Below are 23,935 nucleotides of genomic sequence, written 5' to 3' on the forward strand. Positions count from 1 at the left end.
AATTTTCCATTGCTAGTTTAAAGGGGTCTAAATTAGAGCAAGCTGCAAACATGTGTGTCGTGTCTGCCTCCAAACTCTGACATCTTGGGCAGGAGATCCCAATCGTACCACCCCAACGAGCTATTCTATGTGGTGTGTAATATAGTTCATGCAAGGTCTTATAGTATTGTGCTTGCAGGTTTGCAACCTTCAAGATAGAATTTCCAAGCCGAAGTGATTTTTCGCCCTCATTCCCGGCTAAATCTAGTTTAGTTCTCCATTTATCAAATACCTTTCCTCTATCATCCTCATTATACTCGCACAATGCACCATAAAGTTGAGAGATTGAACATCCCTCATCATCTTGAACAAATTCCATCAGATCTACCCTAGTATACTTACAATTACCTGCCTGTTTCCTCTGCAAAACTGATCTTATCTGTAAGTATTTAAAAAAAATCTCTCCGATCCAAGTTATATAGCTGTTGCGCCCTTTCAAATGATATTAACCCTGACTGATCCGTGATATCTCCAATTGTACCAACCCCGAGATTATCCCACCGCCTCATCACTTGATCATGGAATACTTCTGGGAGGAGTTCATTCATATATAAAGGGGTATAGAAATTCATTCTCCCTAATTTAATTTTCTTCCGGATTATTGACCAAACTGAGATGGCCGCCCCCAACAGCTTAAACTTTGTTCTTTTGTAGTAGTTTAACTCCTTGAATGTGAGAAGACCCTTACTAGAGTCCAAAACCAGAAGATCATATATATCCGGAATGCCAACACTTCCCCTCCAGATGTCTTTCGTATTCCCGCCGAGGAGTCCTTTACAATACTGAAGGACTGACGCAAAATAATATGCCATAACCCCTTCCATGCTGGACGGATTCCCCTGCTGTGCTGATCTTTTCCTGCGCGGGCGTGGTCATGACGGAACGGTTCCGTCATGAGCACAGCTCAACCGTGGCTCATGACGGAACCGTTCCGTCATGAGCACCGAAGGGGTTAAAGTCAGGTACTGCAAGGCCCCCCCGGTCTTTAGAAAGTGCCATCATCTTTATGGCTCTGCGAGTTCTGCCCTTAGCCCATATGAAGCGATTACAAATCCCCTCCATTTCCTTAAACCAATTATTAGAAAATGATAAAGGAATTGTACGGAATAAATATAAAATCTTGGGCAAAAACAGCATCTTTATAACATTGCAGCGGCCTATGATTGTTAAGCGTAAATTGTCCATCCTATCCAAGTCTATTTTTGCCTTTTTGATTACTGGGGTCAGATTTTCCTCCACAACCTTAGATAGGTCAGATGTTATAGTAACTCCCAAATAAACCGCGGACTCTACAACTCTCTCATCGTTAATCGCAGCAAATTGATTTACAACTATTTGTGTTTTTCCTTGATTTAATTTATACCCTGACAGAAGTCCGTATTTTTTAGCCTCATTCTCGATTTCCCCTATCGCTATTATTGGTATTGATGATGTAATTGCTAAGTCATCTGCGTATCCCAATATTTTGGTCTCATATCCATTCAGCACTATTGGACAGATGTTTTTATTTTTTTCTATGTGTCTAATAAATGAGTCTATATAACAGGCGAATAGTAGAGGGGAGCAGGGGCATCCTTGCCTAGTCCCACGCTCAATTTTTATTGCCTCGCTCAACTTTCCCCCCCCCCCCACTCTCAGTCTGATGCTCGGATTTCTATAAAGGGCTTTTAATGCTCCTATGGATATTTTCCCAAAATTATATTTATACATTGTTGCCCAAAGAAAACCCCACGAGACCCTATCAAAAGCTTTTTCAGCGTCCAGCAATATGAAGGGCATAGGGTCTCGTGAGGCAGTAGTACCGTCCAGCAGCGCGAATACCCTTCTGATATGATCGGCGGTGCCCCTCCCCGATATAAACCCGTGCTGCCAGGGTGAAATGATCTTCCCAATTACCAAGCTCATCCTTGCAGTTATAAGAGTATTACTCCATTTGTCGTAGAATAAAGTGTCCGAGATAATCGTGATTGGTGCACCTGAATCTGCCACAATACTCAAAAAGACACCTCCCCAATTTGAGTCAGACACCAATGTCCCTTAGCCTTGCCTACAGTGTTGGATTCGTATGAGATCATCAACACTACCTTAGATAAATCATCCTCACATTGCTCAGTATCCAACTCAGCCAAGTTTTCACATTCTTACAAACACTTACAAACACTCTGAAAGTGTCCAACTTTGTTACATTAAATACATCTTTTGTTGACAGCTGGATAATTGGCGTAGTTGGCTAAATTGGACTTAGAACCACAACTGAAGCATACATTGGACCCATTCACATTCAACCCTATCCTTTTTGTCACTGTATTCCTCGTAGAAATGGTTGTCACCGATTTAGAATCCTCTACCACATCGACGGCAAAAGCACCTTGCGAAACATTCTCAGAAGCCATGAACCTTCTAGAAATGATTGACCTTGCTAAAAGGTATAGAGAGGTCTATCACTTCAGACAATGTGGGGTCCCAGAACTCAGAAATCTCTCCTGCATCTTCTTTGATGCACAGCTGTACACAGATTGATCCCCAAGGTACCTGTCCAGTGAGTCTCCAAAATTGTACAATGAGACATATTCTCAATACCGAAATATACTCCTCAGCAGACTCTTCACCATATTGTTTTCGCTTGAAAAACGAGTAACACACTGGGGATTTCTAAAAACTTGGACAATCTAGCCACAGCCTCTGTGTATTCTTTCTACGTGCCTTCAAAATCAGAAGGGGCAACGACCCCTGGCGAGTTATTGAAAGCCTGCTGTACTTTATACCCAAGATGACTAAATAACAGAGCCATCTTCCTTTTAGAAACAAATGTCGCATCAATGACCACAACATTATTCTCAAAACTACGAAACTATTCCTTCCATAATAAGGGTGGTTTATCTAGATTCTGTCAAAATTGAGCGATTATTGCTGAGAGTTACTAGTTGCAGTTATGCTTAGTTATACAACAACAATAATGCAATACAAAAAACAAATGCCTAATAAAGATACACAAAGCAAGTAGCAGGGAGGTTACTGGAACAACAATAGCCACAAACCAAAATCATATAACGACAAAGTTGAGAGGTAATATGATCATAAATGAAAACTCCAAGTTTCAATCCACAGTTCCCAATGTGAACAGGGAATTCTTTATTCAAAATTCTTCTATATCATGCAGGCACAGCCAACTCATTTCGCCCAACAACAAGGGCTTCTTCAGGGCACTATAAAGTAGTATCAATAAATGTTAATCATGATAGAACACGCCAGATTCCTGCCACAACTCTTCAGTTCCTCTTAGTATTTCCAAATCGGTCATCCTTCCAAAAATTGTAGATGCTTAGGTTATATAATTACACGATATCACCAGGTATTCAGCAGAGACAGGCCAGCATAAGTGAAGTAAGAGCCATAGTTCAAAAATTCATTTTCAAGTATCTTTACATGGTTTCTTCAAATCGTGTGAGGTGGACAGTATAACATTTGTGACTTAGGAGTGCCTTGCTGCCATTTATGTTTTTAGTTTACAAACCCAAAAAATATAAAGAAGTAGGTGGGTAATTATTTCATGAACATGAAAGTGTGCCTGCACCGAAGATTAAAACAAATGTGAGGCTAACAAGTGGTGTGCCTGTCAGGGAGGTTTCACAGAAATAAAGCCCTGACAGGCTTTATGAATGGTGTGCCTGTCACCAAACAGGCACTGCTATGAGAAGACCGGATGATGTGCACTGCAGAGTACTTTAAAAATGGCAGCTATGCGCGTCTAAAAAACACAATTACGTCGAGTAGTAGCTTGTGGAGCGCTTCATCCTACACATGCTTGCAATGCAGCTGCTGGCAACGGCAAAAGCCAGCCCGTGCCGGTAATTACTAGGACCAAAGTGCTGGAAAATCAGCAAAAGTACCAGGGTGGTCCAAACCATCTCCTGATATCAGTAATTTAGGAAAAGACACACAAATGCATTTAGGCCCAGATCTCTGTACTGGGGTGAATGTATGACATTGTTCTGAATTCTGTCAATCAACTGTTTTTGCATCAGTAATCAGGAGGCAACACAGCAGTGAGCAGCAGCCTGCTTCTGTGGTGTGTGTATATAGATCAGAGAGGCTGTCGGTGGGCTCAGGACTGCATCAAATCCCATCCTCATCGCCAATAATGTTGCATACTGATATCCGGGAATAACACAGACGAGACAGTGGTGAGTATTCAAGTGAACAAGACTTAATTAATGTCTCATAAGTAGAGAGGCCACGACCGACCCCCAAACCTGCTTGGTTCGCCAGCAGAATGTAGTATCATTCTAACCACGAACCAAACAGGCAGAAACCAGAACGCAAATAAAACCAAACAAACACCTTCTATAACAATGTGGCCTGTGCGTCTCGTGACGCACAGGGGAATTAGCAACATGTCAAAGCAACAGTACAAAATGTATGTACACTACAGTATAACATGAATGAAAAAAGATATAGGGCGAGAAGGCGGGGAAATCCATCACGGAGAGGGCCTCAGATGGGGAAAAGCTAATCAGACAATAGCTGATCGAGCTGCAGTCACCTGGGGGTGGGGTTGTTAGAGTGGACTGTAGCTAAACTAAAAGCGCAAAAAAAGAAGAAGAGGCACCAACGAGTGTATTGATAAAATAAGAGTAGAAACTACAGAAAGAACCGAACTGCACCAATTGTGTGCGAAAGAACGAGTGGAATTTTATAAGAAACCATGGATAAAGTAAAAATTACATGGAATAAGGCAGACAGGAAGACCTCAACGAAGAGAGCAAGGCATTCACAAAAATATAGGACAGATTAAACTGCTACTTAGTGAAGGGCGGGGGGGGGGGGGGGGAGAGAAGAAAATGTGAAATAGAACAGGAGGAAACTTGAAATACACCGCGTAAAAATACAATTAAAAATAAAAGTAATAAGCATGACGATAACCACATGGTAATGAAAAAGGGTGGAAGCGACAGACAATGGGTATGAAAAGGAAGTGTTAAATATGGAAAACTCGCAAAAGTATGCTTAAAAGACACAAAAAAAGCTGTCTGTGCATGGAACGAGTCAATAAGCAAGTGGCAAGGGATCTGGGTGGAGGGGAATAGAATGACAAAAACGGCCGTTAAATGCGGGGGCGGGCACAGAGCAACAAAATACTAAGAGGGATGCAGCTAACCGGGGGAAAGGAAACAAGAGGAGCAGAAATGGCGAAGAAAAGAAGCAGCATGGGAAAGGGCTACGGTGAATCCAACCTTTGTAAATAATTGAAGCAAAGAAGAAAACGGGCAAGACCACGCGTTATGGACACTTAATAAAAAAAAAGCAAGTGAGTAGAAAGAAAATGTTCAATGCAAAACTGTGGGATACACAGCGGTACCGCCCATGCTAGGTCGATCAACGTCACCGAGTGGAGTACAAACGTTTACACGAGAAATCACCGACACCAGAAAGCCGGCTTCAGAGAGAATAAAAACGGTGAATCAGCAGACATTGAAATGTAAGTGCAATGAGCATAATGTTACCTACGGACAGTATAACTTGTAAAGAGGTCGGCTTATTTTCCGCCGGAGTGTGAAAAGGGTGAAATGAACAGTAAAATGGCAAAACGTGAAAGTGCCTGGGTAGCACACGGGCATAAAGGTACAATTGATGAAAATAAGGGAGATCTGATGGAAGGGGGAGCAGCGATGACGCTGTTGTAAAGTCACCAAGTGCGCAGATATGTGTCTAGTTCTCACTCTTGCAAGCCAGATGACCGGCGACTCGGCCCCCTACATAACAAGTCGGGGCAAGGGATGACTAACAGGTGTCCAAAACTGTCACCCTGCCTATCAAAAAAGCACTAGCAGCGAGCAAAGAAGGGGGTTCCCGGAAAAGCTAGTAAATACTTAAACCTGTAAACGGGAGAGAAAAAACCATAGGCAGAGCTATAAAAGGAAATATAGAATTTCAAGTACTGCGTACTGGACAGTACCTGCCCATATAAAGCACTCCTTAGTGTAAAAATACACGAGAAAGAGCTGGGGGGGGGGTCATTAGAGGGTGAAACGGTAGTCTGGTGAAAGACTGGCACTCTGCAGGAGTGTTACCAGTGACCTACTGAGCACCCGGGGGAGGGAGAAAGCTGTTCTAGACTAGGGTTCAGACGACATCTGCCTGGGCACAAGCACCATTCGATATGGGGGTCCTCTCCGCCACACGAGTGTCTCAAACGAGCACTAATGCATGGCTGTCGCTGTGCAGCATCTATACACACACCCCTGCTCTCCAGTGCCACAACTTATTAGCGCCCTGATCATCTATTTTGCCGCCGTTTTGTTTTTCTCTAAAGGTTTGCACTGCTCATAGAAATGCCGAACACATCCTAAATAATGCCCGAGCAAATCATATTTCGAGAGCCAAAAGTTTAATTACGTGAAAAGGGGCGCGGTGCAGAGGTGTGGTAGCCGCACGCGTCTAATAGCTACAGCAACGACTTGGCGGACAAGAGGAACTTGGGCGCCCGACCCTTGCCAGGAACAGCCGCCGCCACTGCGAAGGACTTTGATTTCGAGGTGCGGGTTTGTTTTAATGAGGAAAGGGGCCAGTATAATTAACAAATCATATTCGCACTATAAGGTCTCTGGAAAGCACTTTAGTAGGCTCCAGTTTCGTTGGCACTCTACACAAGGAAAATTATATAATGTCCGATTAATAACTCCAGTGTATTGCCACACTCTGGGGTGGACATTCCTTGAAATTCAGTCGTTCACCCATGCACCTGTTCCACTACATATCCACAGATTGTCCTTACAATTATCGACTGAAATGCAGAGATGCGCAAAGAATATAAAAGGACATTTTAAACATTGGATTTTGGGGACGTTTGTCGAAATAGCAGAATACCCAAACCCTTACTTGAATCGAACTACTACGACTGAGCAAGAAAGTTATCGAAGTGGCCCCCATCGCAAGGTACTGTGAACACCTGTGTAGATCTAAATGGAAGGCGTGTGTCTAGAATCCGCCTGACACAACGAGGCACTAATCACCGAAGAAAATTCGCAAGAAGTCGAAAAACACACGCATGCGTCAGACGAGGAATCGAATCAAAGATCCACCAAAATGCTTCACGCACACACGTTAAATGGCAGCAGCACACACGTTAAATGGCAGCAGCACACTCCCGAAACTTCACCAATACCCAAGGTCGTGTCTATCCGCTGAAAACAACTGCACGGATAGACACGAGTACCGCCAAAGCAATGTCGCAAAAAGTTACCAACTCAAAAGGTTCAAGAGGCTATGGACCACGAAGGGCAGCTGCCAGGTTTAAAACTCTACCAATGACTACCACTCCGTTGTGTAAGGACAAGATGCTTCAAACAGCACAGAGATATCTGCAAGCCTGCCTTTTCCAATGAACGCTTCTTTCTTTGCAGACCCGGTAAATAGGCTGATCTAAGTACAACCCTGACGCGACAGTAACAAAAAACAAACCTCAGCGCCAGTTACATGGTTAGCATCTGGGCATCATCTACTACCTGAATGTGTTACAGAGCCGCGATATGATTTCCAAACGTCCCGAGAAAGAAACTATGTAGCTTTTAAAAACATGCAGGTAAACATGCCAATACACAGACGTGGAGGCATTTACTCTCTCTCTCTCTCTTATGGGTAAGCCTTCATAAATACGAACAACTCGCAAAAGGTTCTTGGAGTGACATCTCCATGGAGAACGGGTACCAGAAATTTCAAGTCACTCCCTTATTGCCACTGATGCGCTTGAAAACAGTATGGTGTGGCTGTCTACGCTTAGTGAAAGTTAGGGTAGAATATCCTGTGCCTAAATAATGTTACGGTATTATTTTAATTCTAAAACTGACCGTGCCGTAGTTACAGCATTGTACATTTACACAGTCAACATAAATTTTAAAAATATAGCCAAGCATGTTTTCTTAGAGAACACCCGCTTCACATGTATCCTCTTAAAATTTGCTTACCATTTTACCACAGTACATACACAATTGAACAAGTGTACAACAATGGAATAGGATGAAAAACATAATTAACGGCACCCGTGTAATATGATTCTACAGGCCTTACGTCTGAATGTTGAAACCAAAATAAGTGAAGGCGCTCACTGTAGGTAGTGAAAATACACAGTTCTCAAGTAATCTGTCACGCATCCTCTCTGCTGCAGAAGCCATTTATAAAGAGTGTTCAGTTCAAAACCCAAGTCACAGCAAATGTAGAAATGCAAATCTCCGGTTTCCCAGTAAAACGCAAAATATGTTTACTCGTACGAGCACGCAGCAATCACTCAGAGCAAACTCAAAACTAATACTCCACAAATGGCATCGCCCTGCAAACTGTCCACTCATAATGAAACGCATTGCTGCCAAAGGAGCCTTTCTGGGCAGGACAAGTAAAATGAGCGTTTTCAACAATGGTACGTGGGTTTTAAAGCGTGGTTGTGGCAAGATCAGTGAGTGGAAATGCCTAGGTTAGATACAAGACTGCGATGCCCTCACGACACGCATTCACAAGAGCAACTGCATTTTCCTAAAATGTCCAAATTGTATATTGTACAAATGGCAGCGCAGTAACTTGGAGTTATGAACTGTGCACATGGCAAAGAATACACAAGGTCACTCAACATAACGTCCCTTAAAATAACTCACTAAACCAAATATGACGACGTATAACTTTTATTAAGAATGCAGAACTCGACAAACTGTTGGCACATAACTTTAGGCAAGATGTTGATTTTTAGCACTCCACTTGAAGTCTAATGCTTTCATGTAATCTGGCATTTGTTGTTCTGTTAAATGCATTTACCACCACCCAAAACTCAGCATTCATGCTTATCTTCTGACAAGGCATTCTTTACACAAACACACACAGTGCAGATCTCTTGACAGCTGCGTTTTCTGCAGCGAGTACCCAAGAAACAAACATGACGAGATTTGCATTAAAACTTCCCAGGGTCGAGGACCATTATTTACAGACTCCTAAACACTGTCTCTGCATGCGTGCAGCGGGGGCACTGCGTGCAAATGACAAGTGCAGAAGAGGTCACGCAGAGAGGAAAAAGCTTTCACCTTAATTGATCAAGAGCCACCGAAAATCTGCACAACGTCCAGATTCGTAACTACTTCAAACATGTGCATGCTGCATCTGTTAACCACCGGGAAATCAACTTAGTATCTGGCAGTAAGGGCGAGCCGAAAAGTAAGGTAGCCTCTGTTTAAAAAAAACAACAACCGGCACCCGCCATCTTAAACAGCTCAATTTCCACTATGATCCCTCTGAATTAAGTTAATAACAGAGGCGCTGTGCGGCCCATCTGCCCCAACACCCCGCTCTGAGGTCGCCCACTTTCTCGGGTCACGTCCCTATATTAACAGGCCACCCCAGACATCTTAGACCCCCATCGAGTGGATTTGTTTAGGGCCGATGCCTCCTCGAGCCCTAGCGCTACCCGGGGACCTGGGCTGTCCGCAACCTTTATGAAGAGATCTTTCTCCCACAGAAAACGTGCAGGAGCCTGGGGGCCGTGAGCCAACAGAGTAGATACCTAGTGACCTCCGGCCCAAAAAACAGGAGGAAAGAGGCCCATCCGGCAGAGAAGGGAACTAAAGTCGCCCGGGCAGCAAGAATGAGAGCAGCGCTGCTCCCCCTCCTCCTGCAGCCTGGCTCTCGCTGCCTTCGGGCGCCTGCCAGAAAACCAGCTGCCCACCCACTCTGCGCTTCCCAACACCCCGATCCACGGCCTGGACCCAGACCGGCCCCCCAGCTGGGTACTTACCCGCAGACAGCCGAGACGAGGGCCGGGAACAGCGGCCGCGCGGACAATGAAACTTGAAAGTCGTTCAGCAGAAAATGAATGTGAGCCAAGCGGCCATCTTGGAGCGAGCTGCAGACGCTGTCACTGGCCATGATCCCATCGCTGCACCGCGCGCACCATCGCGCAGAGCCTCCCAGGCATCCGGGCTCGAGCGCCGCCGAGACCCCCGGTCCGCACTACGCGCCTTCTTGGGGGGTGGGGCGGGGGCAGTAGCACGACTACCGGCCTCGCGGTCCGGGCACAGCGGCGATCCACGGATTTCCAACCCGCGCCGATCCGTTCGAAACGCCGTCTGTCTCCTGCCTAGGTCCTCCCTCTACCCGGGTATTTCTTCCAGTGAAATATCAGTCCACCAGAACCGTTGGAGGAGGTAGATGGGCGAGCGAGGAGGAGCAGGGATAACACACACCGCTGAAGCACTGTGCAAACTGACACCGTCCCCAAAATGGCTCAGAGTTCGCCCGCCCCGCGCGGTCACGTGTCTACCTCATTCCTTAAGGGCGGCCTGGGAATTAGTGTCGGTGTAGTCCGAGCCCCCTCCCGTCTGCGTCCCCCCTCCCCCTACACAGGAGCAAGCACGGATGTTACGGTGGCGAGTTCCTAGCCCATTCATAGCACCAACACTACATTCCTGCTCGAGACCCTCTGATTCTATTTTGCCTGCAGGCACAACAAAGAACCCCTGTATGGTCTCTCCCCCTACGTAGGTGCGTTTACCTCGAACAGGCACACTGGGCAGCCGAGCACTGTGTCTGAATCGGGGCAGCTACGGCGTTCTTGACAAGCAGTAGGCAATTGGTGGATCAGTGCGCACACGTACATTGTTTTGTGCCCAGGGAAACTTTATCGCATGTTCCAATTATCTGCAATTTAGTAATGAGTTTGTCTATATTGCCCAAACCACACTTGGAAAGCCTCTCTATAGTTCCATAGGTGACTTCATTTGCTACTTTAGAAAACGGATATTTGAGCGTTGTATATTTTTTATTGCTGCAGTGTTCTTGCCCACTTTGTAAAAGGGTGTTGGCGCATTGCCAGAAATCTGCACATTAGACGTGTTTCAATTCTTCTTGAATTATACATTTGACCTCCAGTGTTCTCCTCGCCTACACGTGTTTTTGTCACACGCCGGTTAATTTCAAAACAGACAAAAAAAGACTTTTTATGGCCTCGTAAATTACTATATGATATTCAGACGAGATAAGCGATAATGTTCACCCGCATGATAAAAATAAAATGACCATCATCGGGATTCAGGTGGCATGTCTTGTCGTATTACAATGGAAATTTTATTCCCCTTTAATGTTCTAGTCTGACTCTCCAGTGGTGGGTGTGTCCTGATGTACGGGTGAATTGCACGAGTGCGGGATATTAACTCCGTCCACGGAAACTTTCAAGCGTGCTCCACGTTTGTCGGCGCACTGGAGTAATGATTTCAAGACACACCACCTTTTTTTTTTTAGGTTTAGAACGCCGACGCTGAAAGCTTTGCGCGCAATAATGTCTTAACCTGGACTCGGATAATACCCATGGTTTTGTGTTTAATTGATTTCGTGCAGCTACAACACCGGATACGTATTTCCGTATGAATACACTATTTTCGAGAGTAGGTTAGATCCTTTGTACCACCCATTCCGAAGAAAAAGAAACCAGAGGAATGCAAATGATCATAACTTTTATTGAAGAAGCACGTATATGCATGCATACAATAGGTCGAGGTTCATTAGTAAGAATACGTTGTTTAATTCAAACGGGTAGGCATTCACAGCTTTCAAGGGAAAAGACGACTGAGGGAAATAAGAAAAACTTCACTGAGAAAGCTTGTAGTCCATTGGAATTTACATCTCGGAACAAGGAATAGATCAGGCATCAGCCGGTAATATTGAATAAACAGCCCGCACCCAATAAAAACACATCTTGAATCAGCTGCTATGAGAGTAACTGGGGTTCGGCGAGACACCTCTTGGAGGAGGGTGGCCACTCTGCTGGTCGCAAGGAGTATGGATGCCTCTTCTCTCACATTTGACTTGTTCTCTCCAGACTTTTTGCGGAATCTTTAAGCTTCCCGACCAAATCCTAGGATAGAAAGAGGGCATTTTAAAACTTTTGTATTCTGAAAAAGGCGTATCAAGACAAGTGTGCCATGTGCACCAAAAAACGAATTTCTTGAAATATAACATCTTAATAATTAGAAAATACAGTCTAATACATTTTTTAGTTTTGCGGTTTATACATGGGTTTGCCAGTTTAAACCGCTTGCAACTTTTAGCGACAAGGAATTGTCTCTCACAGAGAGATGGGTGAATTGTGGAAGCCGGGATTTATAATCCAGACAGCCCTGCATACAGCCCCAAGCGGAGCTGTTGCACATGCGATGCACTGCTCATTTGAGGTAAACAAGATCGGTTTAGAAGCATTCTCTGGGAGAGCCTAAGTAGGGTACGGGTGATTGATTTTCTTTACATTAATTCACAAATACAAACACTGTACACAAAAAAACGGCAACACATTACAATACTCATTATATAGTGTATATGGTAACCTGGAGTACGTTTAACACTTCCTAAAGAAACACACAAACAGTGTTACCCCCTTTCCAGCAAGGCTTTCAGTATAAAGTCGCACATTTTATGAACTGGTGGTTCTGGGACTCACCTACTCCTGTTAAATTACACACGCTGTAGCTGGTTTTCCACGCAAGTTGTTTGAACCACTAAACTTACAATTTAATAAATCTACTCCCCACCCTCCTCCCCGTTTATGCTCAATTCATCTCAACATTTTTGCAACTAAAATGCAGGATTCTTAAACGCAACTTTCTGCAAGGACACCATTGATGTGACGACGAGAGTACACCATATCTATGTAGGCCCTGTCCATAGATTTGTTCTGGCTCTACTGTTTAACTATTAGTAAAATATTTTGTTCTCTCACATACAATGCATTTCCCATACCCTGTGTACATCACATTCGGCTACAAATTTAACAAACAAGAGTCAGAGGCAGGTTCTTGTCAACAAGGCCCAATTCGAAATTATTCAAGAAATATGACTCAAATTTTAATTTTTCTGCTGTGTGTCCTAGTACACGCGTTCCAGATGCAGATTTTAAAGCAGATTACCTGTAACTGCTCCATGGAGCAATTAAAACTTATATCCGGGTGGTACCTTGAATCGGCGTTCTAAAAAAACATAATACAGAGGTTTCACATCCCAATAGCATAAAATCCAGTTAATGTTTTGATGTGTCAAAATTATGAAATAAAATAATCAATACATGCACTGTACCTCTACATTTAAATTCACCAGATAAACAGGTCGGTGTGCTTTATGAGCCTGGCTGGTCTGTAAGAACAAGCATTATTTATGTAAGTACATTAGTCATGAAGCCATTATGAATGTACGTACTTAGGAAAAGATACCATCGTGCTACCTTTAGCTGATACTGCAGACTCCAGGACACATCAGTTATATGTAGAGGGCAGCTCCCTATACTGAAATAGTGGTAAAGTAAAACAATCACAACGTCATACAGTTTTGTCTGGGCCTGCAAGAATAGCCGCGAAGAATATCCTCACCATCGCCAAAGAAGCGTGCCTATTGTACTCGGGTTTAAATGATCATGTTAAGCTCTCCATTTTGTGGTTCGTGGGTCAAGATATATTAAGCAATATAAAGGTCATTCATCAAAAAGGTTCAATTGGAGCCACTGATTTTTATTAATTTGTGTCCTTACATCACAGTTCGCATAAGCTAAACATGAAAGTGAGTTACCTACTTACCTTCCTAGTAACAGGTGCAATACGTGCTTGTTTTTCTGCAGAAAGAAAAAAGTAATTGTTGTCAACCTTCATTGATTGCTAACAGATCAATACAAAAGGCTAGTTTAAAAGTCGGGTAACACCTGGTATTCTTGGCAAAAATGTTCTAGTCGCTCTTTTTCAAACTGGCAGTCTTCGAGATAAGCGCTGGGTGAAAAAAAGAAACACAATATTACTAGTTTGGCAATGTCATCAGCTTTTACTCCATATCGAAAGACGGCCCGCTACTTAGTATTGGGCATACCTTAGTGTTGAGGTGTCTGCATTCTGTTTCCCAGCCTCCAAAAGACATGTGGTGATTGCTGCATGGCAATGTTTTAGTGTCATCGGATCTATGTGGTTCAGCTCTGGGCGCTCTAAAGAAATACAAAGCATTCCTGATGTTAAGACAATCTTCAAAGTTTGTTGTGAAACCGCACTAACCCCAAAATCTAAATTCATGAGCTGACGGTCGCGAATTTCATAAGAGGGACGTCAATTAAAACAAAATGGGGAGGAATGTACCGGGAAAAAAATAGATGATACTGTCAATCCAGTAGCTCTATTTGGGTTCACAGACGATTGCAAATGTAATATCCTCAATGTCCACAGCCACATCGCTATAAAGTGGCATGATAGTCGGGCCAATGGTATATGTTCAACCTGGAGTGCCAGGCATGGCCTACTAGTAGTACCAGAAGTTAACTACCACTATGGGGGATGACAATTTGAATACTATGCTCGCTAGACCCATTTCCTATTTTCGGTGTTTGTCGGTAATACACATAAGCTGTTTACAGTCATCGTAATTCTGAAATGCACAAAACACTCAGTAGTCCGCACTGCACCCACAGAGTGTAATAACACACAATGCCGTTTGCCAAACAAGGGGGTGCTATAGAAACAGTTAGAGGGACCAGGAACAGATTCACTGTCACATTATAATCCACAACCACTTATCCATCCTTCTGATGTCTGAAGCTTTTAGAGCAAGACAGGCGGCACAAAAAACAAGGGCTGCCAAGCTTCCTCAAACAACGCTCACTAGTCCCTGGAAAGTAAATGGATAACGTAGTTTGCCTCATTTTGCTGGCGTGACAGCAAAGACATAGTAACGTTTCGGTGGCAAGGCCTGCGTGTAGAATAAGCTGCGCTGTGTCTCTTTAAAAGGGTTCAGACTCCGCGTAAAGCTTTCTGATCCGTCAAAGAGAACCCCTTGGTGCCTCGCGCTTGCTGTAAACAAACACAGGCACGTAGCCGCCTCGCGGCGTACGCTGCTCCGGGCAGTGGGTTTGCACAGGTGCCCTTTTGACCCCTCTCTTGCTCGTTGACTAATACGTGTGGTTATAACTTCGACTTTCAACAGCAGTTGAGGGTTGGAGGGCGGGCACCAGGGGAAGCACGGAAACGCAGCTGCCTAGGCCGCCGAAGGTGGCTTGGCAAGCGCCTGTTTCCTCGCAGGCCCCAGGCGGGGCTCGGCGCCATTACATGGGCTCGGGCGGGTGGGCTGGCTACAAGCAGCCCCTCGCTGTGACAGCTGCATTCCCGGAGCGCGCTAGGGGGAGCTATGACTAAAGCTTGTCGCGCGGGCCTTCTTCCTTCCGGTCGCAATCTTACCCAGGCTCGCGGTGACATCCCGGCAGCCCCCGGCCAGGCCTTGCAGCGCCGCTTCCAGGACAATGGCGAAGGACTTGGCGTCGAAGCGGCCGGGCTCGGCCAGGAGCTGCAAGCCGCGGCTCGCCGCCTCCGAGAGCTCCATTGTGAGCGGCGTTGACCTTCGACACAAGCACGTGACGCGCTCAGCTGATGCGGCGTCGGCGTCTGCAGTGGCTGGGGCGGCCTGGGCTCCTCGCGCGCGGCTCCCTGCTTGCACCCAGCAGCAGCTCCTGCCTGCTTTGGCTCCCCAGCCTCACGCTCCCTGAAGCCCCCGCCCAGCGAGCCAGCAGCAGCTCGACGCTTCCGTCTGAGCTCGGCCTATTGGCTGCTAGAGCCCGTACACAAAAGCTTATTAATTTCCCGGCGGATCACGCAGGCTCGGCCCGCCTAATCCACCCTCCCCACCCACACCGCCACCCCCGACTACCACAGAGAGCAGTGGCCCTAGCTCGCCTCGCCTGTAATCTCACAGCGGGTTCCGATGTTTCGCTGGGTAACGTTACTGTTTTTACAAAAATGGAAAGCAACGTGGTCAAGGAGTAAAGTGGACGTGTAGTAGTGCCCCTGCTGTGGTTGGTACGTGGAACCAGTGCCACGGCAAGGGTGACTTAGGTGCTAACCCGAACAAAACACTCTTTTCCCCATAATTGGGTACACAACAGTAAGCATTGCGGTGTATGCACTTGTGCCCTTGTGCCACCGTACTGGCTGCTCTAATTGTAACTATATACCCATGCGAAGTGATGGGGCCTCTAGCGGGTGCCCGATGGCCCACTTCCTTTTTAGAGGCAATAGCGGGTCCCCGATGACCCACTTGCTTTTTGGAGGCTGGCCGACTCGACAGAGGCAGCAACTTATGTTACTGGTCTCATCCCCAGCCCTATTGCCCTTTATTGTTTTTGGGCCGGGGAAACTCCCAATTTTCTGAAGGCAGCTTCTCATGAATCAGAACTTTTCCATTTCTATTACCTATAGCTAAACTCAGATGAAATCTGCTTCGTTGAATGGCAATGAAAGCACTCCCCAAGTTAATAAATACAAAAGCAGTTAATAGAGTCAATTGTATCTGGTTTACTTCTGTCGCAGAATGCCAAACTCAAGGAAAAGAGGACTGTACACGTAAAAAAAAAGTTCAAGTTTCAATCTGGTATACATGTATGTTCGTGGGAGTTTGTTTTATCCCAAAGATCATATAACACGAGAGAATCGAAGCGTTCTTAGTACACATTATCGTGTACCTGGTGATGTATTGTGTTACACTACTGAGGAATCGTCAACGGGTTAATATAGATTAATGAAATGCACTTTGTATTCTGACATGTAGTTAACTCACAGGGCATGAGGCAATGGTAAATATTTCCACTCCTTTGAACTACGAGTGTTACTTTATTAGTTTAGGCCTCTTTATCCTCCATTAGTGCCTCTTAAAGCGTTTGTTTATTTCTTGACCCCACAGTCGTGGAACATTGCCAGTTTGTGTTATTGTTAACTGTGCCCATAAAGTAAAATGTGGGGTTTAGGGAAACCGAGTACAGTTTGAAGATGCAGAATGCGAATTAATCATATGTACTACCCTTTGGTCCTTTAGGTCCACAGTCCCACTTTTGGGACCTGCAAGTGGAATTTGTTTTTTGTCACCATTTGAAGTAAAATCCGCCTACTGCATTTTAGTGAGTAGTTTGAACTTGACCCAAGGTGTCAATTAAATGTTCATTTACAGCTTTCATATATTTCGGACAGAGACTGGGTAAACCACTTTGAGGCGTTCACATAGTTAAGAGTAGAAGTGTTCTCGTGCATTTCCTCAGAGTTGGCATCTTTTATGTTGCATTGATTATTTATAAAATCATAAACTAACCTCAAACATGCTTTGCTCTGTCGAATGTCTTTGTAGTCCCGAAATTGTTTAGAAATTTGAAACAATAGTGTAATGGCCTACTATATTATACCGAAGGGCAAAGACAGATATGTACACGTTTTCTTGTTCGTATAGTGTAAAACAGGCTGGCACACAAACACAATCTTAGCTTTGAAATGGAAAAATACAGAGAATTAACAAACATTTAATTAGCCCATTCTCAAAACTTCCAAGTACTGCCTTAAACACCTAATGCGGGTTTCAAGTATATCCCTAGAAACGTTTCTGCAAGACTGACTACATTTGGGCCTCCATGAAGAAAACTGTAAATTACAGCACACTCAACGTCATCGCACTGGCTGATGCTTGAGGAGTGAGTAAAATATAACGCCTTCTTTATCTGCGAAAGAATCGAAAGGCAATAAAGGGTTTACGTTGTTTATACACACTGCTTTAAGTCTGTTGAAGAAACCAGGAGGCGCCATCATTGAAAAAATATACCAAACCGTGGCACACTTTCCAAAGTTCTCTAGTTTCATACCGCAGATGTACAGCTCCTGACCTTAGTCACAATGGAATGGGTTTTGGAAAGCGTTGTATTCAAGACTGGTTAAAGTAGCTCCACGGGTTAATGCGCCTGCACCGCCGGAACTGTCACTACCTACCAAAGAATTAGGATATTTCAGGATGAGGCATAGATGAGGCTTTTCCCTTTCGGCGTTTAGGGGTTAGACGGGCTACTTGGTGGGTAATTTATATCTGTAATGCCGAGATTTACTAAATTAAGGCGGCTACGTTTGCAAACTACAAACGGATGTTCCTATTAACGACTAAATCGACTGCATAATCGAGTATAAGTACTCTTCTTCTGCTACAAAATGAACCCATTTACACAAGTTACTATTGCGAATTACTAGTAGTTTTTACATTATTTTTTCCAAACACCAACATGACAGTTCCATTATGTTGAGAAGGAAACTGCAGTCAGGACCGGCTTTAGCGCTGGTGGCGCCGGGTGCGACAATCACTTTTGGCGCCCCCACGTCCAATGAGCCCCTTCTCGGATTCTCTCAGAACCAACTGCAAAAGTGCCCCTCATCCCTCCTATCATAAGATATTGCTACGCTCAGCTCCCCCCGGAGGCTACAGCGCCCCCTCCACAGGTCAACGCCCAGTGCGGCCGCACCAGCCGCACTGCTCTAAAGCCGGCCCTGCCTGCAGTTATATGACGAAATATGAAATGCATAATGTGAAGTATTTTAAACATAAATAGTATGCTTTCTTTAGATTTTTTGCTTATTGTTCAAGACAAAATTCTTGATAATATATTGAGCATCAGCGAAAATAGACAGGCCCCCGGTACCCTGGTAGTGTTACCAGTACAGTTCCTGTGCTATGTGTAAGTCGATTTGTATAGCGCTGCGAATAGCGCCAGGCTGCTGGGCGCTCAGCAAGTTTTCTTGCTTTACAGATCCTGCCATCGCTGGTTAGATCAGTCTAATATTTTATCGAACCAACTGAATGATACTGTGTGTTACATTTTACACGAAGCCTGTTCGGTGCCAATTTAGATAAAAGATGCCGCCCTGTTGGCACGAGCTGGCATGTGTCGGTGCAGTTTCAGAAGAGGGCCAGAGTCCATGAGTATGGAAAGACAGAACTTCCATTTGGGTAGGCGGTGCGCCTAAGTCTTCTGCACTGTAGAGGACTCCAGGATCCGGAGTTTCGGGATGGCTTCTTGGAGGACCGCCTACTCCACGACTCCAACGCAGGACCCTAAGGCTGACTTCTTATTACATACTTTTCCAAATCTCTGCCCCTCTCCCTTTCTTTATTTCTTCTTTCTCTCACCCATCTCGCTCTCTCTCTTCTTGTCTGTCTCATTTCTATGTTTACTTCTCTCACCCCTATCGTTTTCTCTCGCTATCTCACATTTTGTTTTTGTTTTCTCTCCCCACACTATTCTTTCCTACTTCCCCCTGTTTCCTCTCTCATCCCTCTTTCTCTTTCATCTCGCTTTCTTTTCTATACTTCCTGCCTCTCTTTAGCCCTCTCTTCGTATTGTCGCGTCTTCTCCGCCCTCTCACCTTTTCTCTCGTTTGTTCTCTTTCTCACTCTCTATACTGTCGTTATCTCCCCCGCTGCTTCTCCTCTCCTCCCCTTCTCCCCTCATTCCATCTTTTCCTGTTTTCTGTCTCGCTCTCTTTCTTTTCTTATCGCGAGTTCACATTACTCCCAAGTGTTATAAAGGTGTAAACTTAAAAGATGTCTTATCATGGAGACGACCATCTTTAAAGTCTCATCCTGTCGTACAAGCTAGCATGCATGGCGAGTACATTGAACATTAAATAGCAACTTTGTTGTTTTGAGATGTAAAGTTTAGCTACAGGCACGAGGGCGTGTGGTTTGGCCTTCATGTGTCCTTAATGTTTAATGAAGTGATACAAGCCAGACCGCGGTACAACCTGCCCTGGCGCAAACTGGTAGCTTGTTATGCAACAACATAGGACACTTATGGGAAGCATACGTACGCCTCTGTCGACAGGCTGTATTAAGGCGGTGTGGAAATTGTAACTATTGAGCAGCATTGCAAGTGACTGAAACAGATGATTCAATAGAAGTTGGAGTTTTCGGGAAAACCCCACTATAAACTACAGCATAATGCATTTAAACCTGTGAGGATTGTATTATTGTCCTCGTGAAGACCGGGATAATTGCTGACTTTGCCTTTCTGCCTTTGCCCTTTCATGAATACATGCCCTCTTTTGTTGTGTTTCCCTACGCCACAGTTGTCTTCTCTCTGTGTACACTCACGTACAAACAAATCAACCACATGAATGCACATGAACAAATGCTTCCATATGCAACATCTCAGATACACATCTACTACGCAAAGACACACACACCCCTAAACAACCAACCACACACACACGCAACTACCCAAATATACATACACAGTTACACACACATACTCAACTACACGTATCTGGGTACGCAAATACACCAGACGCCTCACAGACACAAACAACTACATAAATACACCTACTCTGAGAAACACGCACGCGCAACCACAACAATGTACTTAGATACACATGCAAATATATCCACACGCACAGACGCAACTACGCAAATACACATATACACACACATCTATAAGCACCCAAATACACACCTACCCTCACAACAACATTAATACACACACAGACATACATAGGTACACAAGCAAATATACCCACGCGCACAGACGCAACCACACAAATAAATACAGATGACACCCACGCACACAAACATTCATAAACAACCAAATACACATAAACCCCTACATACAAACGCCACCCCACAAAATACATACACGCACACAAATGCGCGTACATATTTACACACACTAAAACATGCTCCCATATCCACAGATATGCTCACATATACACGCATGTCTACACGTATCCACGCACACATAGATACACATGCATAAATACATTCATCGGTTCAGTTGTTTAAGTATGCGGTAGTCATGAAGCAGAATTCTCGTAGTGTTTAGTAAATATGTATACTATCTGCCCGTGACGTTTCTCTGGGCTCACATAGCTGGACCAAGGAATGGAATGTTTATGAAATGCGTGAATGGCCCCTCCAGTGTTTTCCTCGTTAGAGTTAAAAAACAATATAGGGTTTTACCCGATGTTTATGAAAACACAAGTCATGTAGCAGGACCCATGGAAGTCGGGAGAATACACGCACATCGTCAGCCTTTAAAGTCATTGTCTTAGCAGACTGTTCGACCTTACCCCTCATTGGTCGCATCAGGACACAGGTAACTGAAAACAGATAGGGAGAGGCTGGGGATTTCGAGCACATAGAAGGCAGTTAAGGCCTGTGTAGCCAGAACTAGGGTTTAGTGATATATATATATATTTTGTCAGTTTCTTTTATAGCGCGAACTCCACCCGAAGGTATTGGCGCGCTTTACATGAGCACCAGTTAGTTACATTACACAAGGACACATTCATTTTTTGGTAGGCACGGGGAGATTAAGTGATTTGCCCAGAATCACGGGATGCTGGGCCGACGCCGAGACTCGAACCTGGTTTCCCAGCTCCGAAGTAATTTGTGAACCGGCGCCGCATTTCAAAGGGTCCCCGGCTCCTTTCAGCTTGGCTCGCGCATGCACAGGTTTAGGGACACTTGGTGAAAGCGCCTGGGAGGGAACACGAGGCGGTGATGCAAAGGCCCGATTCCGGACAGCAGTGTATTTTTATAGATGACGGAACCATGGTACTGCACTGGCGGGCAACGGGCAAGTGGAAAACGAGCATATCTGGCCAGCCTGGAAGGAGAGTGTGTCAATGAGGAGAGGGCGCTCAAATAGTGCTCATTCACCACGACAGCACATTAAAGGAGCATTGATCTCCAGCCAAAAACTAAGCCAGCTGTGCGGTTTGTCTGAAACTCGCTGTCACGTGCACACGAGAGAGGGAACGTGCAACAGCAAAGAAGCTCATTTAGCACCTGCGATGACACGTTGTTTACAGCGCCTAGAAACAACAGTAGTGCGGTATTAACCGTTATATGTACACACAAGTACACTGCCCTTGCTAATATTCGGTATTTTGCACAAGAGTGGGAAATTAAATACACTATTGTTTAATTTTGTGTAAGTTACTTGACTTGTATTGCTATTGCCTCGTGGCACTTAGTCCACCGACGATTTAAAAAAAAAAAACGATGATTGTAAACGTTGGAGTAACTGAACAACCGCCATTTTATTTTTTAGACTTTTGAGTTTGGCCCCCACACACGTCAACAAACGAGGCAATGCCAGTTCTTTAACGGTGAGGTAGAACGTCTGGAATTAAAAACTAACAGTTATCATCTTTTCAATAATGCTAACACGGTTATGGCTCCTATACTCATGGACTGCTCAGTGCTTGTTGCCTCTTGGCTTCTGTCTTGAAGGTCAGAGTAAACATGCGTGCTTTGTTGAAGGTTTTTACCCAGACCTGTGCGAGGAGCGTTGTTTGGTTAGATTGACAGCTGCGCGATACCCCAAGACCCTGCGGCACTGCTGATGAAACATGCTAAATCCGCCCACCATGGGAAGACAGGTGAAAGCACACGCCCTCTGTCGCCCCAGGCAGAGCCTATAAGCTGCCCTCTCCGGATCTGCCCACTTTGCTTTTAAATCCAAAATGACCGCACAGAGCGGCAGATTTACATGCCTCTTGCGCCACTTTTGCGCCATTTTCCCAAGTTAAAAGTGACGTAAAAGTGTCGCAAGGGGCTTGCAAATCTGCCCCAGAGAGTCCAGCCCAAACTGCAATGACGCAGCGTAGTGCGTGACGTGGCAGAGATGGTGTGAAACACGGACACACGCACGGCTCACGTCCCGGCCTGGAGCCACCCGTTAACTCTGGTTAATAAGCCGATTTTTTGTTTTTTCCCTATGTAAATAGTTGCAATAAAACATTAGCATACAGTCCTACGCACCTTGAGTTCTGATTTACATGAAGTAATACATGTTCTGTAGATGAGGAGACGCACATTGTGTGGCCCCACAGCATTAACTCCAATAACCAACAATGTGATTTGTGAACGGCGAATATCAGCCCAGAGAGTCTTTCCAGCGCTTTCACAATATCCATTTATAAAGAGTCTTTCCAGTGAATGAGTCCTCAGTATTTCCCAACGCCCGTCAAACAGTATGAAACAAAGGGTCGCGCTAAAATCCTTATTGTAGGCAGGGGTTGATAATGCAGGGTGGACTAGAGAAAATGTATTTTACCTACTAGTTGCTCCCTGCACGTGAATGCTCTTGTGAACGGTGCCACCGCCGTAGGTCTCAACGCATGTCCACAGCGTATCAAACAAAGGAGCATTTTGAAATCTTAATAATTGGTAGTTAAAGGTCGGACTGAGTTGACTCAAAATAACCTTATTACCTTTTTACCGGATGCCCCCTTTAAAGGGTTCATCGAGTATGTAATGTAAGGTGGACTGTGAAGCCCACTCACACGAAGGGGCTTGCTGGTATTCTCATTGCTGGGATCTCTTGCGAACTGGATTTTTGTTTTGTACGCACTGGGTACTCCCTGAAAATTATGTCACTGTGGACCCAACGCCCACTCAGACATCATCAGATGAAGGGCATTCTGGAGTACTTACTTTTGATGAATGATGGTGTTGTGGGAATTGCTCAGGAGAACTGAGATTTAGTTCTCTTTTCACTTGATGACCCCTTTAAATGAACCCTCCCTCACAAATGACGACCCACAGGTCACGCCGCATATCCATATTGCGTCTAACATAGGAGCATTCTGGAATTCTTGTAATTAGTGAGGTAACACATTGACTCAAAATATGTTTTTTTATGTTCACTTGCTGCCCTTTTTAGTGGAGATGTCTATTAAATGACGTCACGGGGGTCCCAAAGCACGCGGACATCAACGAACTAACCCAGTACATATGGGATCTTTCTTGGTGATTATTGATGCAGCATTGACTACAAAGAGCTGGATTATTCTCATTTTTAGTGGGTCCCTCGTTTGGGCATGTAGTGACGTATGCCAGTATATGTCAGAAAGCACACTCATACTACACCAAAGGGACATGCTGACATGTACGAGTAGGTAGATAGAATTGTTGCTTTCTGCACTGGAAACCCTCTTTAAATTAGCCATTTAATGAATAATCTCATTATCAGCAGGGGGAAGTTTGTAAATGCAACGCACGTCCAATTATATCTAATTGTAATATTACATTTTGTTTGGGGAGAGTT

General features: G+C 44.7%; 2 protein-coding genes across 6 annotated transcripts in view; both read right to left on the minus strand.

The window, feature by feature from the left end:
- BMI1 (BMI1 proto-oncogene, polycomb ring finger) overlaps positions 1–10,318 on the minus strand; it is a 188,410-nt gene extending 178,092 nt beyond the window's left edge. Inside the window, exon 1 of one of the 5 annotated variants that reach the window (XM_085631661.1) lies at positions 9,812–10,318. In XM_085631661.1, the coding sequence (XP_085487787.1) occupies positions 9,812–9,942 (131 nt within the window). In that variant the 5' untranslated portion in view covers positions 9,943–10,318. The remainder of the gene's footprint in view (positions 1–9,811) is intronic. The other 4 variants (XM_085631665.1, XM_085631664.1, XM_085631660.1 and 1 more) reach the window with 4 other exon arrangements.
- A 1,190-nt stretch (positions 10,319–11,508) lies between these two features.
- COMMD3 (COMM domain containing 3) lies at positions 11,509–15,735 on the minus strand. The gene is made up of 8 exons (XM_085631666.1): positions 15,267–15,735; positions 13,915–14,026; positions 13,754–13,817; positions 13,632–13,666; positions 13,283–13,343; positions 13,138–13,194; positions 12,972–13,031; positions 11,509–11,926 (listed from the first exon to the last, which is right to left on the minus strand). The coding sequence occupies exons 1-8, from the start codon at positions 15,406–15,408 to the stop codon at positions 11,867–11,869; spliced, it is 591 nt and encodes a 196-aa protein (XP_085487792.1). The 5' UTR covers positions 15,409–15,735; the 3' UTR covers positions 11,509–11,866.
- Between the last annotated feature and the right edge of the window lie 8,200 nt (positions 15,736–23,935).

This window comes from Triturus cristatus, chromosome 10 (assembly GCF_964204655.1).
Source record: "Triturus cristatus chromosome 10, aTriCri1.1, whole genome shotgun sequence".
Lineage (NCBI taxonomy): Eukaryota > Metazoa > Chordata > Amphibia > Caudata > Salamandridae > Triturus > Triturus cristatus.